This window comes from Typopeltis vanoorti, chromosome 4 (genome assembly GCF_054136105.1).
Source record: "Typopeltis vanoorti isolate ZY-2024b chromosome 4, IOZ_Tvanoo_1.0, whole genome shotgun sequence".
Classification (NCBI taxonomy): domain Eukaryota; kingdom Metazoa; phylum Arthropoda; class Arachnida; order Uropygi; family Thelyphonidae; genus Typopeltis; species Typopeltis vanoorti.
This window is the reverse complement of record NC_143552.1, coordinates 41,181,488-41,198,876: the sequence shown is the minus strand read 5'-3', so window position 1 is coordinate 41,198,876 and position 17,389 is coordinate 41,181,488. Positions and strand designations below refer to the sequence as shown.

The 17,389-nt window shown below is 34.8% G+C and overlaps 1 protein-coding gene across 4 annotated transcripts in view; it reads left to right on the top strand.

Moving 5' to 3' along the window:
- Nucleotides 1-17,389, top strand: part of Abp1 (Actin binding protein 1) — a 282,412-nt gene that overhangs the window by 59,512 nt on the left and 205,511 nt on the right. For all 4 annotated transcript variants that reach the window (XM_090391759.1, XM_090391757.1, XM_090391756.1 and 1 more), the window contains one exon: nucleotides 11,289-11,363. In XM_090391759.1, the coding sequence (XP_090247885.1) occupies nucleotides 11,289-11,363 (75 nt within the window). The remainder of the gene's footprint in view (nucleotides 1-11,288; nucleotides 11,364-17,389) is intronic.

Sequence of the window (17,389 nt, the reverse complement as noted above, 5' to 3'; positions counted from 1 at the left end):
TTGACATACTGCAGGGTTCCAATGCCGCATGTTTCTGGTATTGCTGAATCTGTGGGTAGAATTTTGAAGAAGTTTCATCTCAATTCCACATATTTTCATAGCACTGACTGTTGCCTCTATCTTTAGCTAGTGTTTACCAGATCCCTTGTGAATGTAATGTGATATACTTGAGGCAGACAGATCATTCTGTGGGGGTGGAGAAGAAAGAAAGAAGGGGATGATGATGATGACTGTCTTCTCCACAGAAGCAATTTTAAAAAATGCCTTTTCAAAGAAAGTTAGAAAGTCCTTTTGCATTGGCCTAAGCTGAATCGGATTGATTTTCTCTCTCTCTCTCTCTCAAAAGTCTGGAAGATTCCCTTCTTATGTTCCATCCATCTATCAGTGGCTTTAACAGGCACTTAAGTGCCTATAGCTATCCAAGTATCCTTGGATTTCCTAACTATAATACGCAGATAAGGTTGTTACCTCTGTGCCTCTAAGCATTCTTGTTTGTAAATTGTGTGTGTTTTACTTGCTGGTTTGTCTGTTTTGAGGATGAAAAACCTGAGTTTCCAGGAGGAAAAAACTCTCTACCTCTGTGAGACCGGCTAACTCACCTTTAGTCGAAAGAGACCAGATAAAGGTTCCTCATTTCATGAATGGGAATCGAACCTAGGTCTTTCAGACCAAAGGGCTTCATCTATACTGATTGAGCTACAGAAGCTCCCTCATCTTATGTAAGTTTCAAAAATAGTTTTAATATCATTTATTTTTAATATTAATTTTTAGCACATGGAAATTGTTTTTAATTGTTGTATGTTGTGTTTCCTATTCTTTGATTTGTTTGTTTTTTCACATACTGATGATGTACTTGCATTAAAGTTTATTACTCTGGTTTATCATGTAATTTCTATTGTTTTGTCTGAACTGGAGAAGGCTGATGCAATCTTAATGTTCATCCATTCTGATTTTTCTCTCTCTCTCTCTCTCCCTCTCCAGAAAGAAAAGTAAAGAATCAGGTAAACCAGATATATCAGAACTGACTGCTTGTTCTTAACTCAAGGAAGGAATAGAGCTAATTTTTATAAATGTTTAACCATATTGTATAGGTTAAACTTTTGAAGAAATGTGTTACAGATGTTCCTTTCTTGTAAAGTATAGAGATGGTTTTAATTTTGAGGATATTTCTGTGAGGGATGATATTGATGAGTAACATGCTGAATATTGCTTGGGTCATAACTGTTGTTTTTTAATTAAAAGAAACACATGTATTAACTACAGTGAAAATTATTTACTTGTAAATATTTCATCTTAAGTATCTTAGGATATCATCAGTACAGTAGTTTAAACAATAATAGGAATAATATACAGTTAGGGTGCATGATTACAATAGAATCTCATTAAACGTGCGTAACGTGTTACAGAAGTAAAACAAAAAAAAAAAAAAAATTATTAATTATAATTATTTTACACAATTTTGTATGACAATTTCCCATACTTGAGGAATGGTAAGAACGTCGTTGCAGTTTAAATTTGGTCTGTGTAGTAGGGCTTCAGAACTTTCTTTATATAAACGTTCATGTTTATATAAAGATCTATGTAAAAGTTTAGACTTTTCCCAATGGATCCTATGGCTTGGATTTTCAATTCCGTGTTGAGAGAGGCCAGATTTCTGCAGTTTAAAAAGACGAATGTGGTCTTGATGTTCTGAGATGTGTTTCTGAACAGACCTACCTATCTGTCCAAAGCAAGACAATTTGCATGAGCATGGAATCTATTGAGAAACACATCTCAGAACATGAAGATTACATTCGTCTTTTTAAACCACAGAAATCTGGCCTCTCTCAACACGGAATTGAAAATCCAAGCCATGGGATCCATTGGGAAAAGTCTGAACTTTTACATAGATCTTTATATAAACATGAACGTTTATATAAAGAAAGTTCTGAAGCCCTACTGCACAGACCAAATTTAAACCGCAACGACGTTCTTACTATTTCTAAAGTATGGGAAATTGTCATACAAAATTGTATAAAATAATTATAATTAATAATAATAATTATTATTTATTTTTATTTTATTTTTTATTTTTTACTTCTGTAACACGTTACGCACGTTTAATGAGATTCTATTGTAATTATGCACCCTAACTGTATGTTATTCCTATTATTTTTTAAACTACTGTACTGATGATGTACTGAGATACTTAGGATGAAATATTTACAAGTAAATAATTTTCACTGTGGTTAATACGTGTTTCTTTTAATTATGATCTCACCACAGGCTTCGTTATTTAAAAAAAATAAAATAAAATAACTGTTGTTTATCATGACAATGCTGGAGTTAATGGAATTGAGTGTAATGGAATAGCATAGTTCTGATAGTCCAGAAAGCACTGTAAATGATTTACATAAGTTTTTTGTTTTATTTATGATATATAAGACGATAAAATTTTGTTGATTTGTAAATTCAGAGTTGTTTAAATTTTGTGATGCATTTCTCTGGAAGATCTTTTATGGTTCTTAACAGGCTCTTAAGCACCCATAAACTACTATTAGTGATATTCTTGTATTTTTACTTTGCCTACGTGTGGGATGAAAAAACTCGGCTATATCTGTATGAGACCAGCTAATTTTGCTTGAAAAGCCTTGATAAAGGTAGTAAGTAAGTAATTGACAATTACTTAGTTTAGATCTTTGTGCTAGTCACAATTTCCATTGTGCTTTGATGATGCTGGGTTTAATAAATGTATTTTTTCCCCTCCCAGTGTTGATTGTACTGTTAAGCATTATTATGAATAATGAACAATACCTAAGCCTTTCTTTACATACACAATAAGTAGTTATTTCTATTTTGTTTAGGCACACCTTTTTTTCGCAGAGTTTTGAGCATTTTTGCTTAGTCTAAGAGTCATATTTCTAAGTTTCTATCTTCTTTTGTAACTGGAATGGTTTTTTGGTATTTTAAAAGCTAAATAGTTACTGTTTCTGGGCTGAAGTTAGTGATATATGTTTGGAAAAGCATTTCATTAAAACAGTGGGATTGGACCACTGGGCATGAGCTATTTCATCATTTAAGATATACACTATCTCCAATAATTGTCTATGCACCCCTGTTATTTGAGGTTATGGAACATTCCAGGTTTGTTAATAAATAAAAACCAGTGTACAGATAGTATGAAGCAGTATTTCATCATAACAGCTGAATACAGGTGGTATGGCAACATGGCATGGACTCGGTGACTTTGAGAGAGGTATGATCATGGGCTGTCACATTGGTGACATGTCCACATGTGCCATTGCTGCTTAACTGGAGCATCCAAAATGAATGGTTTGTGATGTGATCAACAAATGGAGACGTTCTGGCATAACTAATGCAGGGAAATACCCAGGGTTGCTGCTGAAAATGACTGACAGTGACAAGAAGATGTTAAAACAGGTGGCACGCAAAAACTGGCCATAATCAGCACAGACCATCCGTGATGAGTTCCAGAGCACCAGGTACTCGTCTGGCCTGGTGCAAAGAGCATGTGAACTGGACAATTGACCAGTGGAAAATGGTACTCTGGAGTGTTGAATCAAGGTTCACCTGTTTCCAGTCTAATGGCAGAGTGTGGAGCCAACCTGGTGAATGCTTACCACAGTGTGTTGTACCCACGGTAAAGTTTGGTAATCGAGGAATAATGGTGTGGGGTGCATTCAGCTGGTTTGGAGTGGGACCACTGGTTGTTATCTGTGGTTCCATGAAGGCAGCTCAGTACCTTGATATTCTGGATAATCAGGTGCTGCCTACACTGTGGAGTTTTTATGAAACAGACCTGTGTTACTATCAAGACGACAATGCCTCATGCTACAAGGCTGCAGCTATTATGGAATGGTATAGAGATGGGTGTTAAACGACTGCCCTGGCCTGTGCAGAGTCTTGGCATCAACTCCATTGAACACCTGTAGGACGAATGGGAGTGACAAATGAGGTCCAGTGTCGCTGAACTCAGTGCTGCTTATGGAGGAATGCAGACAAATTCCACCCGATGTCTGCTATACATTGGTGGAAAGTCTCTCTCAAAGGATGCAGGAATTGATCAAAGCCAAAGGTGGACATACCTGATAATTAGGGTTTGCCTTCTGGTATCAATTATAAATTGCTAAAATATCTGGACAATTATTGGTAGAGAGTGCACATGGAAAAATATATAGAGCTTCATTTTGTTCTATGTAAAATAATGCAGTTTCATATTGAATATTTTCTAATAATGGTTGGTTAGTAGTATATTTGTATGTTATGTTACTGTGGAAAATGTTTATCTTTGAACACATTCCAGGAAAGGCCTCTCATTCTCCTTTTCAAATCTTCTGCTCTACATATAATGCTTTCCATATTAATCCTGTAAAAAATTCACTTGACAAATTAATCTTATCACCTATTTTTTTGCTTTTCCTTACATTTTTTCAACCTCTTCTTCCAACCATACTCCTGATATTGCCTTATTTTTGGACCTTAGGAGTTTCGTGTTTGCTGTGTCATCTGGTTTCCTGGTTTCCTCTAAACATAGTGACCATATTTACATACAGTCATCCATTTGTGGTCTGATCCACTGCATAGTTGTAAATCCACCACTGTATTATCTGTTTGTTAGTATGCATTTTATCATAGCAACAATATGCTGTATAAGCTTTGCATTGTGCCCTTTGAACTTTAGTCCTTTTATCAACCAGATTTATGACCTCAGGTTTCATATCTTATCCACTTCATAGAGAGTAGTTTCACCAATACAATACAGCCCTATACATTTGCTCACCTTGAACTGTGGAATATTGGTTCTAGAAAGGAATGCATTATTGAAAATGGTAAATGTACGTAGGCTGTTCAATAAGTTATAAGACTATGTTTATACAGAAAACAGATTACCTTTAATCGTCATCATTTACATGGTCTTTTGCGAAGTAACTACCGTGAGACGCGATGCATTTTTCCCAACGTTGCGTCCACTTCTTAAACACATGTGAAAGTCCTTTTTTTGAGAGTGCTTTTAAAACCGCCTCCTCAGCTTTTACACATGCTTTGTTGCTTTCAAAATGGCGGCCTCTTAGTGGTTTCTTGAGCTGAGAAAACAGCCAGAAATCGCACGGTGCGAGATCAGGACTGATTGGAGGGTGTGGTAGGATATCTATGTTGTTCTTCTGCAAAATGTCCACTACACAACCAGCAATATGTGGCCTTGCATTATCGTGGTGCAATAAGAAACCATTCTTCAGCAATGGATGCTTCCTTTTGACATGCTGTACCATTGTCCATAAAACATCTGCATAGTATGAGCCGTTTACGGTATTCCCGGGTTCTACAGCGTGTTGGTAAACAATGCCTTCGTAGTCAAAAAAACATTATGGTCATAACTTTACCAGCTGATTTTACAGTTTTTGCTTTCTTGGGGGGTAGGCGAAGACGGATACTTCCATTCACTGCTTTGTTGTTTCATTGTAGGGTTATAGTGATACAACCAAGCTTCATCTGCTATAATGATGCATTTTAAGAAGTTGTCACCTTCTTGTTCCAGTCTTTCTCTCCATTCTGTGCACACATCCGCCCGATGCTGCATTTGCTCCGGTGTCAAGAGTTTGGGAATCCATCGGGCGCAAACACATTTCAGTTCCAAATGTTCAGCCATGATTGAGTGAACACTTCCCACAGAAATATTCAGGACAACATGCAGCTGCGATCCTCCTTGATGATAATCGCTGCTGTGTTGATCATTGTCTCTGTGATGGACATTGAAGGTCTACCCTCACGTTCAAGATCTTCCACATTTTGCCTTCCTTCCTTAAAAGTTTTATGCCAGCGAAAAACACTTGCCCTCGACATTGCTTCATCGTGGAAAGCTTTGCGTATCATGTTAAAAGTGTCAGATGCTGATTTTGGCAAACACACACAAAATTTAATCGCATAACGCCGTTCCAAGGACACTTCCATTTCGACGACTGGTCGCAGCTCGTAGGCGCACCGAAACAAGCTTGTGTTTAGTCACGTGACACTCTGGCACATCAGCCCGTATATGCCATCTATCAACCTCTTTTGTTAATACAGACAGCAACATTTCTTTATTCCACAGAAATTAATATTGTGATGAGTGGTTTCGCGACAGTAAAATTAGTCTTATTACTTATTGAACAGCCCTTGTATATTAAATCTCATTTATATCGAACTGCAGTTTCATGCATTTGGCTGAGGTGAAAGATATTAGTAGATATTTTGTTAATTTTCAAATCTGAGTAAGCAGTATAGATCAACAATTGGCATTATATGAGCCATTCAGCTTTTAAGTCCATGTTAAGAAGTTTACAAAATGTTCACTTTACATTCTAAAATCTTTTTATCAACCATACGACCTGCTAATTTCTTTCTAGTTTATTTTATTATGTATGCATGTGTGTATACACTTCTAAGTGAGTGAGAGAGAGAGAGAGAGAGAAATTATCAATGAAACTGTGTATAGCAAATGTCAAATATATTTGATATGTATTTCTAAATTGTAATAAATGTCAAATTACACTGCATTGGAGATGCAGAAAGCTGCACGCTTAGTTCAGGAATCACCTGTCAAACAGAATTCGGGTAGCAAAAATATCAGTAGATATTTTGTTAATTTTCAGATCTGAGTAAGCAATTTGATTTTAATATCTATACTATGGTGCCAACTGTGGTACAGGTATTCAAATTAAACATGGAGTCCCTCAAGATCAGTATGCAGATGACATTGTACTACTAACAATCCAGAAAGACATTACATCCCGCTCTTCTAAGCACAACAAGACCTGAATGAATTAACAAGTTATTTTCATAACAATTCAGTCCTAATAAGCAATACCAAAACCCAAATGTTGGTTATTAAAAACACAAGAGTTGCATATCTGGTACCAATTACACTACACAATGACACATATCACTGTATTGTGATTTCTAACACTTATTATTATCCTGAAACTACATCCATAACAAATGTCAAATACCTGAGCCTTTATATTGACTGCCACTTTAAATGGACCATATACAACTCTTATCTGACTTCTTTAAGTAAGTGCATCAGAGATCAGAGCCTTTGCCTTAGACAGATCATAGAAAAGTATAAAGAATTTAGACTCCCTATGATAACGTGTTTCTTAGACTATTCTAAAAGATTTTGATTGTGTTCAGCATGTGAAACTGTGGAAAGTAATGAAAAGAGTGGGCTTTCCTTCACACACTATAAAGTTGATAGTTAACTTGTACAGAGAGCAAGAAGCTATAGTAAGAACAGGTGTTGGATTAAACTGATTGGCTTCAGGTTGTAAAGGGAGTTAGGCAAGGTTGTTTACTTTCTCTGCACTTGTTTAGTATCTATGCTGAGGATTTCATGTGTGAAGCATTGGATGAGCTCAAGACAGGAATTAGGATTGTTGTAGATTGATCAGTAATCTGAGGTATGCTGATGATAACATACTCTGTAATGACCAGGAAGAACTAGGACAAATTCTTGATAAAGTTAATGAGATCTGTAATAATAGAGGACTTCAACCCAATCCTAGCAAGACAAAGATTATGGTTCTCAAAGGAAATAGAGACAGGAAAACTCTTGAGGAACAAGGGTACTTTAATGGAGAAAGAATTGAGGAAGTCAGCAAGTTTAATAGTGGATTCCCAGTATTCAATGTGAAGAATTGCTGTTCAGAAGAAGATTAGGAATGGCTAAAACAACAGTCAGAGACTTGTCTAAAATCTGGAAGGATGGATCTATTTCTACAGGAACAAAGTTGAGGATTTTGGATGCAGTTGTTTTTCCAACAGCAGCTTATGGATGTGAGACGTGGAACCTAAAGAAGTCAGATAAGAAAAGAATAGCTGCTTTTGAGATGTGATGTTACAGACAGCTGTTGAGGATATACTGAAAGGCGTGCAAATGAATGGGTGTTAGAAAAGATCAGTAGAACTTTAAGGCTCCTTAAGGATATTGACAGAAGAAAGTTAAAGAAGAAAGTGAAGTGATGTTGGATTTAATATCCACTTAATTTGTATAATGAAAGTTAAAATATTTTGGACACATTGAAAGGATTGAAGGAGGACTTCTCAGAACAGTAATAGAAGGTAAAGTTCTTGGAAAAAGAGGAAAGGGTAGACTCTCAACGAGATGGCTGGAGTGTGTGAAGTGACTGATCTTCAGAGAGTTGAAGCCTCCAGAAAAGCATATAACTGGGCTATATGGTTGAGAACTGGCACATCACTGAGCATCAGAGTGACCATACAACATCTGTGGATGTCCAATGAACAGAAGATGAAGATATATACATTGAATACCTTAAAAAACATAACAGTCACCCATTCAAATTAGAATCTTGCACAAAGAAATAATTTCGATGGTGTTTTGGAGAGCCACCACAGACGAAACACTGACCAACTCTTTAATGGCCTCACATAATAATCGTATTAAACAACTACTTCAATAATGATTACTGTAAACATAGAAACACATACTGCATAATAAGGCCTACCACTACACACTCTCTCTCTCTCTACACTACCAGGTGCTTCAACAATAGATATGTAGAAACTATGAGAGAGTATCTGATACCTACTGATCAACAATCATCCACATAACTTAAAACAGCTAACCTTGCACTTTCCCACATTAAACTGGTAACCATCATCCTTGCCCTTAGCAATAACTGCTGATGCGTGATATTATGCATGTGTTTATTTTTAAATGTAAGTAATAGAAGAGTAATTACTTCAAATTTTTGTGAAGTTCGTGGTGCAAGAAAAATTCTTGATTGTCTTCACATAGAATTGATAAAAATTGTTTGGATTTAAGCTGTTTGAATCATAATGAGTGCTATGAGAGATAAGGAAAGGCCAGGTATCATAGTTTGCTCAAATCTTTTTTTTCCATTGCAGTACACACAGACTTCAGATAGTATACACAGGCATGGTTAGTAATATTAATGCTTGATCATAATTTTGTTATAATAATTGTTCTTCTACTATGTATTTGAAAGTATTGTAGAAAATTTTCAAAAACAGTTCTATCTATTCACTTGAAATAAAGATCATTATCAAGCTAAGTGAACATAAATTACTGCAGTTGTGAGTTTTATTAGGTTTAAAGGATACTTAAATAAAGCAGAAGGATATATCATTGAAATGACATGAGAGGATCTTTTTAGGGAACATAAGTTGTGGAAAATTTTGTACCTATTTAATGGGTGTGCACGTGCAAGTTTTTTTATATGGTCCTTGAAATGTGAAATATTTGAGTGGTTGTTTTCAGGAGGGAGTTTTTGGCATTAAGATTGTATAAATTATTATTGGATTTAGAATGAATCCAGCTTCTCATCATCATCATTCTCAAATTCCTGACATGTATCCTCAAGGGGTGTATAGGATATGATAGTACTATATGAAAAATTTACATAATTACTAACTTCCTATCTACAATTTTCCTCCAAATCAGTCTATTACTTGTCAAGACGTCAGTATTATCATTATCAGATCTTATATTTCTATCGTCTAAGGCACGTTGTACCGTATCAATCCACCTATATCTTGGTCTTCCTCTGGGTCGTTTTCTTGCCAACCTGGCAGAGAACACTTGTTTTGCTAATCTTTCCTCGCCCATTCTGTTTAAGTGACCATACCACCTGAGATTACTCTGCTAACGTATTCCTGGATGCTGACAATGTTAAGTTCTTTCCTAATATCCTCGTTTTTAATATGATATTGCCATTGATGCCATCTGAAAAATGAAAAAATAAAAAATGATTGTACAACATGACAAAATTCAGCTTCTCAACTTTAGTATATCTGCTTGATTATAGGTTATATTAAAAAAAAAAAATCAACTAATTCCTTTTTATTCCCTTATAAGTGAGGCTGTTTTAGCCCTATCTAACTTTTAGAGACTGAGTGGGCAGTTCAGTCTCCATTGGTAGCCAATCAGAGATAGCTGGTCCAAGGCTATTACTAATTAAGTGGCATACAGTGAAGAGACAGCTAACAAGTTCTGCCATCTCGTAGTACCCAACCCTAACACAATATTTTTAATGTTTGAAAATAGTGTGGTTTCTACAGTCGATTTTGAGTTTGACAAAAAAAAAACCGAGTTTTCAGGAAAAAAAACTCTTGCCCATGCCAGAGATCGACTAACTTGGAACTGATAAAAAAAAAAAAAAAAAAAAAGCTTAGAAAAAGTTTCTATAGTCAGCGACTAGAATTGAACTCGTGATGCTCTTTTTTGGGGGGTAGTTTAGCGCTAAGGAGTGTAAACACCACTCCCACTGGACTAACACAGGCTCTGAAAAAAATGTTTTTATTTTCATATGTCACATATGTGACAAGAGAGTAATGAAATTTAAATGTGGAATAATTAAATTCAAGTTTTCTAAGTGAAAATTTACTGTGATAATATCTAATTTAACATATTTAGTCATTGTTAATCAGTAAATACTCACCTGAGTATTTATTTAGTGTATGGATAAAAATACAAGAAATTGATTAGCAAAACTTATATACTAATTGTCATATCAATTAACCAGACAATGGCACTGATTTGAGAGTAAGAACAAGTCCCTGAGGTCTCCACAGAAAGTGTGTGAAGGGCAGTCATCAATGATATGATATGATGCATAGTCTGCACAGCACTACACATGCAAAGGAATGGCTGTGAAATTCTCTACAGATGTAATAAGTGGGCACAGTAGCTTTGTCCAGTCCTTGAATAATAAAAAAGTGAAATGCATTGAGTTTATTATTATTTCTTAAACCTATTGTACAATTTAGTATTTCAACTTCTTCAACTTCTAGCCTCTAATGAGCAAAGTAGTGATGATTTCACACAGGATGACAAAAATAGTCTACGCCACATGAAAATTTTCACAAACACCTGTACCACTATGGGATTCAGACCCATAACTGTCGGTTTGAGAGTGTGGGTTTACTATGCATTAAGCCATTTAGCCAGGCCAGCAGATTTCAAACTGTCACAAATTTCAGATAATGAAATTTGTGACAATTGCAGAAGTTAGTTGAACTAATATATTTTGTTATTTTCTGTAGCCTATCACAGTTTAAAAAGTAGTGTATCTTACATATCCAAGATAGATGAATTTGGCCTGTGCCTTTAGGAGTTGAAAGCAAATTTAAAAAAATATCCAGACATGAAACTAAATCTTTGTTATTCAAAATATGATTATATTTTTAATTCCTGTGTATCATATGGCATTTAACTTTTAAAGAATCCTACCTTTGATTTTTGATTACACTGTTTTTTTTTTTTTTAATAGCAAGGCGAGGGGGCACCAATGTCCAGGAAAGGTAGTTGTGCCAATCATGTCATAGATGTTGGAAATTTTTTTAAGGTAAGTTCAGCTGTTTAATTTTATGTTTTCAAACAACTGTTACTGAAATGCATATACATAAGGGAAGAAAATGTATTATAATAACTGGTATAGATAGACTCAAAATATTTCAGACTAGTAATATTTGATATAATTATTTTTGGTTAATTGGGTATGTTCTGTTTTGCTGGATATAAAAAAAAAAATATGCATGTATGAAACGTCCTATAATGTATGCTGATATATAGAAATTAAGATATCGTTAATTCGAAAAAGTGTTACACAAGTTTACTTTTTCAGCTGTAGAATCAAATTCACTTTTTTTTTTATTTGTAAGACATTTGGGCACAATGATTTTTAGTGAGATAATGCACAGAAACTCCTGCTCTTTCTTGTTAGTTAAATATCAGGTTTTAATGCAAATTCTGTTAATCACAGTCTGTTTTGACAGGAGAGTAAATTAATGTAGAGGATAATGGATTCTTATTTTTTTTTAAATATTAATTCCACAAGTTGTAAATCCTACTGCATGAGTCCTGTGTGGAGCAAGTTTCATTGAACATCTGGAGAGTGTAGTTTTCAGGGAAAACTATGAGGAAGACTGTTCTAGAGGACAGAAGTAGTGGAACGAAATAGGAGGATGAATAATTTATTTGCTAGGTTCAAAGCTGTACTATGAATGGTCAGTCAGTCATTGAATCTTATTGATTACCTGACTTTCATGGAGGGCTTAGAGAAAAGCAGAGGAATGATGAGAACTGCTTCAGCAGAAGCATGTACATGAAAATGCCTGTAGAAAAGGAATAATACAGAATGTCTGTGAGAGAGCAGTTGAAGACATTGCTGCAGAAAGAAGACAGCTTCTTTTTTGGCCAAAAATTGCGTTATAGGTTGTACTGCTATGTAAAAAACTCCAAATATATTGATATAGGAACGAAGCAGCTCAACTAGCTGGTGCAGAGTTAATAATGAATATAGTACTTGCACCCTGCAACTTTGTGACTAATATTCATTTCTTGTAAATATTTCATATTTTTGTAATTTTCATGAAACTGCTGTTTGATATTTTCTGATATATTTCCATGTAGTAATTGGCCTGGTTGGTTGAGTGGTCAGCATATCCGCTCTCCAATCAAAAGGCTGCGAGTTCAAATCCTGCCGTGGGCATGGATGTTTGTGATTATCTGTGGAAATACCACTGGTGGGTGATAGATGGCATTGGTGTAGTTGGTGGAGACAGAGCTGTAGAGCAGATGCCCTCCCTCAATGATTCTTTGGACTCCCTAGAGATGTCATATAATAATAATAATTATTATTATTTACCTTAGATTAGTGTATTTTTATACAATTTGGCACAACAAGGGGGCAGCTCCAAATTTTGAAAATTCATCCAGCTCTGAGGGAAAAAAAGATTTTACCTTCATAATAGTGCTCAAATGTGAATTCATATGTGTTATTATACATTGCCAAAACATTCAAGTATAACAGTCTAAAAACTTTCTTTGGAATAGTTTGTACTCAATGTCCAAAATTGATAAAATTAGAGCTATCCCGTTCTGGCTGCAAAGTCTTCAGTTGTGAAAGTTTCTTCTTAATATGTCATGTGAGGGCAGCAGTTAATGAGTCTGTTAATTTCTTTTTGAAACTAGGTTTGAATCATTTTGTGAATAAAAATGATTTCACTGAGACCACATTGAACCAAATCGACATGCTCTTATATACCTTATAAATTACATTTGTTTAATTCCATTTGACTAGAGTGGAGTTACTGCACTATATAATTTCATAAAGAAGTAGGATATAAACAGATTTTGCTCCTTTGTCCCACTAAAAATGGGCTGATTAAAACACATTGGAATGTCTTAGCAAATTTTGATAAAGATTCTAATTATTATTAAAGTTAATAATATTTAGAATATTATTAACCATCCATGGGCCTGTAATGAACTGATAGGCACTTTCTTGTAGGAACTATGTGTTTTGCAAAATACCCCTAAAAATGAGTGAAGTATAGAGAAAATTTGAGTGTAGACCATCAGTATATCCATATAGATTTTCTACAGTTTTTATTTTATTAATTAAATCTAAACTTAAATGCTCTGTTTTAAACTACCAGTTGTGGTTAGTTGTTAGTGCATTTATAATATTTCAATACTGCCATTCTAACATTATAATTAACCATTAAAGATATTTCTGAAATTGTTCTCAAGTACATTTCATAGTGACTACAGTGCATAATTCAGTATTGGGATAGTAAACAGATGTTTCTACGAAATTCATCATCAGATTCCTGATATGTACCCTGGGTTTACACAATATTATGATAGTACTGCATGAAAAAATTACACCATTACTAACTGATGATCAACAATTTTCCTCTAATTTAATCTGTTACCCGTCAAGACTCCAGCATTATCCGACCTTATATTTCTATCTTCTAAGGCACTTTTCTTACTATATCAATCCACCTATATCTTGGTCTTCCTTTGGGTCTTTTTCCTGCGAACCTGGAGAACACTTGTTTTGCTAATTTTCATTCTCCCATTCTGTTTAGCTGTTCATACCATCTGAGATTAGCTCTGTGAACACATTCCTGAATGCTACAATGCCAAGTTCTTTCCCCAATTATCCTCAATTTTAACATGATATTGCCATAGATGTCATCTGTTCACTCCCTTAATTTTTCTCAGAACTCTCATATCTGTGGTCTCTAGTCTTTGGTCTAGTATTTTATTTGTAACCCAGTTCTCAGATCCATAAGTTTAAAATTGGTTTAAACACTGACTTGTATAGCTAATTTAGTGGTTGAACTAATTTCTCTCTTATTCCATATAAATTTATTCATTTGACTTCATACCATACCAGCTTTGTTAACTGTTGTCTTTTTCCATATTTAATTTACCTTCTTCACTACAAATTGTGCCTAAGTAGCCGAAATGTTTTACTTGTTCTATAGGTTCTCCATTAACTATGCAGTTGATATTTTCAATGTTCCTGCCTATTTTCATTGTCTTATTGCTGATTTTCATACTGAATTTATTACGACATTTATTTGTAAAAATGATGTGTGGGTAATAAAAGTCAGCTACTGAAACACATCCTGAAACACACCCCAACTCAACATCACCAAAGTTCAAGATTGGTACTATCAACATAAGAAGCCTCAACGGCAATGAAATGGAACTAGCAGAAGAATTGGATAAGTACCAGATTCACATGACAGGAGTGACTGTTACAAAAAAAAAAAGAGAAAAACTGGCGAGATCTTTCTAAATGCCAAATACCAACTGTTATATTCAGGTAATAACAATCGAGGAAAAACAGTAGCTATAGTATTCAACACTGAATATGAGGATAATCTTCTGGAATGGCAGGCATTATCAAGTAGAATGATGTGCACAAATATCAGAATGAGGAACTGGACAGTGAGACTTATTTGTATCCATAGTTCCACAGAAAATTCTTCTGTGGTCAAAGTGGAGGAATTTTTTGAGACTTTAGAGAAAGCAACTGACATAATGAAAAAAAGAAAAGTTGGTCCTTGTTGGAGATGTAAATAGCAGAGTAGGAAATGATTGTCAGATGTACAGAAATATTTTGGAAAAATTTGGAGAAAAGAGCAAAGCTAATAATAATGGCAATACCTGTTGGATTTCTGCTCAGGACATGGACTGGTTATTATTAAGATAATGTTCCAACATAAAAACGTGCTCAAATTCACATGGTGAGAAAATGCAAAAAATAAAAGTCTTACTATGTTACTGATGATAGCTATGTTTTCTCACTGGTGCAGGACACAAGGGTGTACAGAGGATTTAAAATTGTAAGTGAACACCATTTAGTCTTCAGCAGGATGAAACTGAATTTCATATTGAAACAAAGAGCATGTAAGAAAGTTTTAAAGTGGATAAAAGTTGAGCAGCTCTGAGATGTGAACTGTAGACTAAAATACACAAATATTGTTCATGGAAAATTGAAAAAGTTTGAGAACAGGAACCAAACCATGGTAATTCGGTGGCAAGACCTGAAGAAAACATTGATTCAGCCAGAGAGGCATGTGGTGAGGTTGTCTGCAAGGATAGAAAAATCAGAATTCCATGGTGAACTGAGGAAGTTGTTAAAGAGGCAGTGAAGGAGAAGCAGCAAGTATATCGAACATGATATACTTGCTGCTTCTGGTGATAAGTCAGCTTGTGCTCTTAGAGAATACAAAGACAAATGTAAGAAAGTTAAACACTGTGAAACTAGACAAAAGTCATGGGAAGACTTTGGCAAGAACATAGAAAATAAATATCAGGAAGGCGACTAAATATTCTTGAGGCTATTGAAAAAAATTAGAAATGGAGGAAAGGGTACTGTAAAAGAAATTAGAGTTAATAAAAGTGACATTAAAACTGGAGATAAAGATATCCTTGATGCATGGATTAATTACTTTGAAAAATTGTTAAATGAAACAAGCAGTGACAGCACAGTAGTAAAAAAAAACACTTAACAGGCATGCAATCAGGACTAAATATCAATACTTGAAGTAGAAAAAGCCATCAATACAACCTCAAGTATATTTGCATAAATCTTACCAGGAACACTGAGCAGGGTAATACCTCCTTAAGTCTCACAGTTAGTTTTATTGCCCTCTTTATAGATGGGACTATATGAGCTTTCCACTAATCATCCGGAATTCGACTCTCTGACAAGCCTTTCTGAATTATGCATTGTAGCTAGTGTAATACTTTTATACCTCCATATTTGAGCACTTCTGGCTGAATATCATCTATTTCAGCTCTTTCCATCTTTCAAAGTTTTCAATGATTTTTTTTTCTTCAAGTATGGATATGATTTTCTGAACTGTATTCCTATTGAGTGTTTTCTACCACTGTGCTGACACTGCTTGTTTCATTTAGCCGTTCTTCAAAGTAATTACTCCAGTCAATTATAATATTTTTAGCTTCAGTTTTCATGGCACCTGCATCCTCTCTGATTTCTTTTACAGTGCTCTTTACTCCATTTCTAAGCTTTTTCAATAATCTCCAGAATATTTTACTAACTTCCTGATATTTATTTTTATGGGCTTGCTAAAGTCTTCCTATGACTTTTTTAGCTTGTTTTACGGAACATGCAATATGCTTTCTGCTTTTTTGTTCACTGCCTGTTTAACCAAGTCCATGCCATGTCCACCATGGAGTTAGATTTTTCTATCACTTCTCTAGCTGAATCAGTCAGTGTTTTCTTCAGGATTTGCCACTGAATTTTCACTGTTTGGGTTTTGATTTCAAACTCTTTCAGTCTGCAGTTCACTTCTGAAAGCTGCTCAACTATGATTCATTTTAAAACTTTCTTACATACTCTTCTTTTCATGACAATTAATTTTGAATTTCAGTATGAAATTCAATTTTATCCTGCTCAAAACTAAATTGTTACTTCCTATTTCAATTTCTCTGTACACTCTTGTGACCTGAACTAGAGGGAAAAGATCACTATCAACTATAACTTAGTCAATGAGACCTCTTATTTCTTGTATCTTCTCTCCATGTGAATTTGTGCACATTTTTATCTTGCAACATTGTGTTTATAATAGCCAGTCCATGTCCTGAGCAGAAATCCAACAGGCACTTACCATTATTATTAGTTTTTCCCTTTTCTCCAAATTTTCCCAAAACATTTCTGTATGTCTGGGGCACTTAAAGGTCAAGCTGTATAACTGGGAGGAGACCTCCATATAGCCTTCTAAGGAATGTGGAGAACTAACTGGGGTTTCTGACCTAATGTTCAATCCTCATCTTCTTGTAGTGTACCCTATTAGGTATCTATGTGGATACTGGACAAACGAGGGTAGACTGATAGTATTGGATTTAGACAACCAAATTGTATTATTATTGGCTTAAATAATAATGTAAAATGATTGTGTAACATGTTCTATGAAATTTGAAATTAAAATTGCAACTGGTTTGCTGGAATTACACAAGAGGCCCTCAGAAGGCTTTAGAATCACATTTCAAAAATGGATATTTATTTGATAAATAAATATTTGATGCCAAATAGGTAAGTAA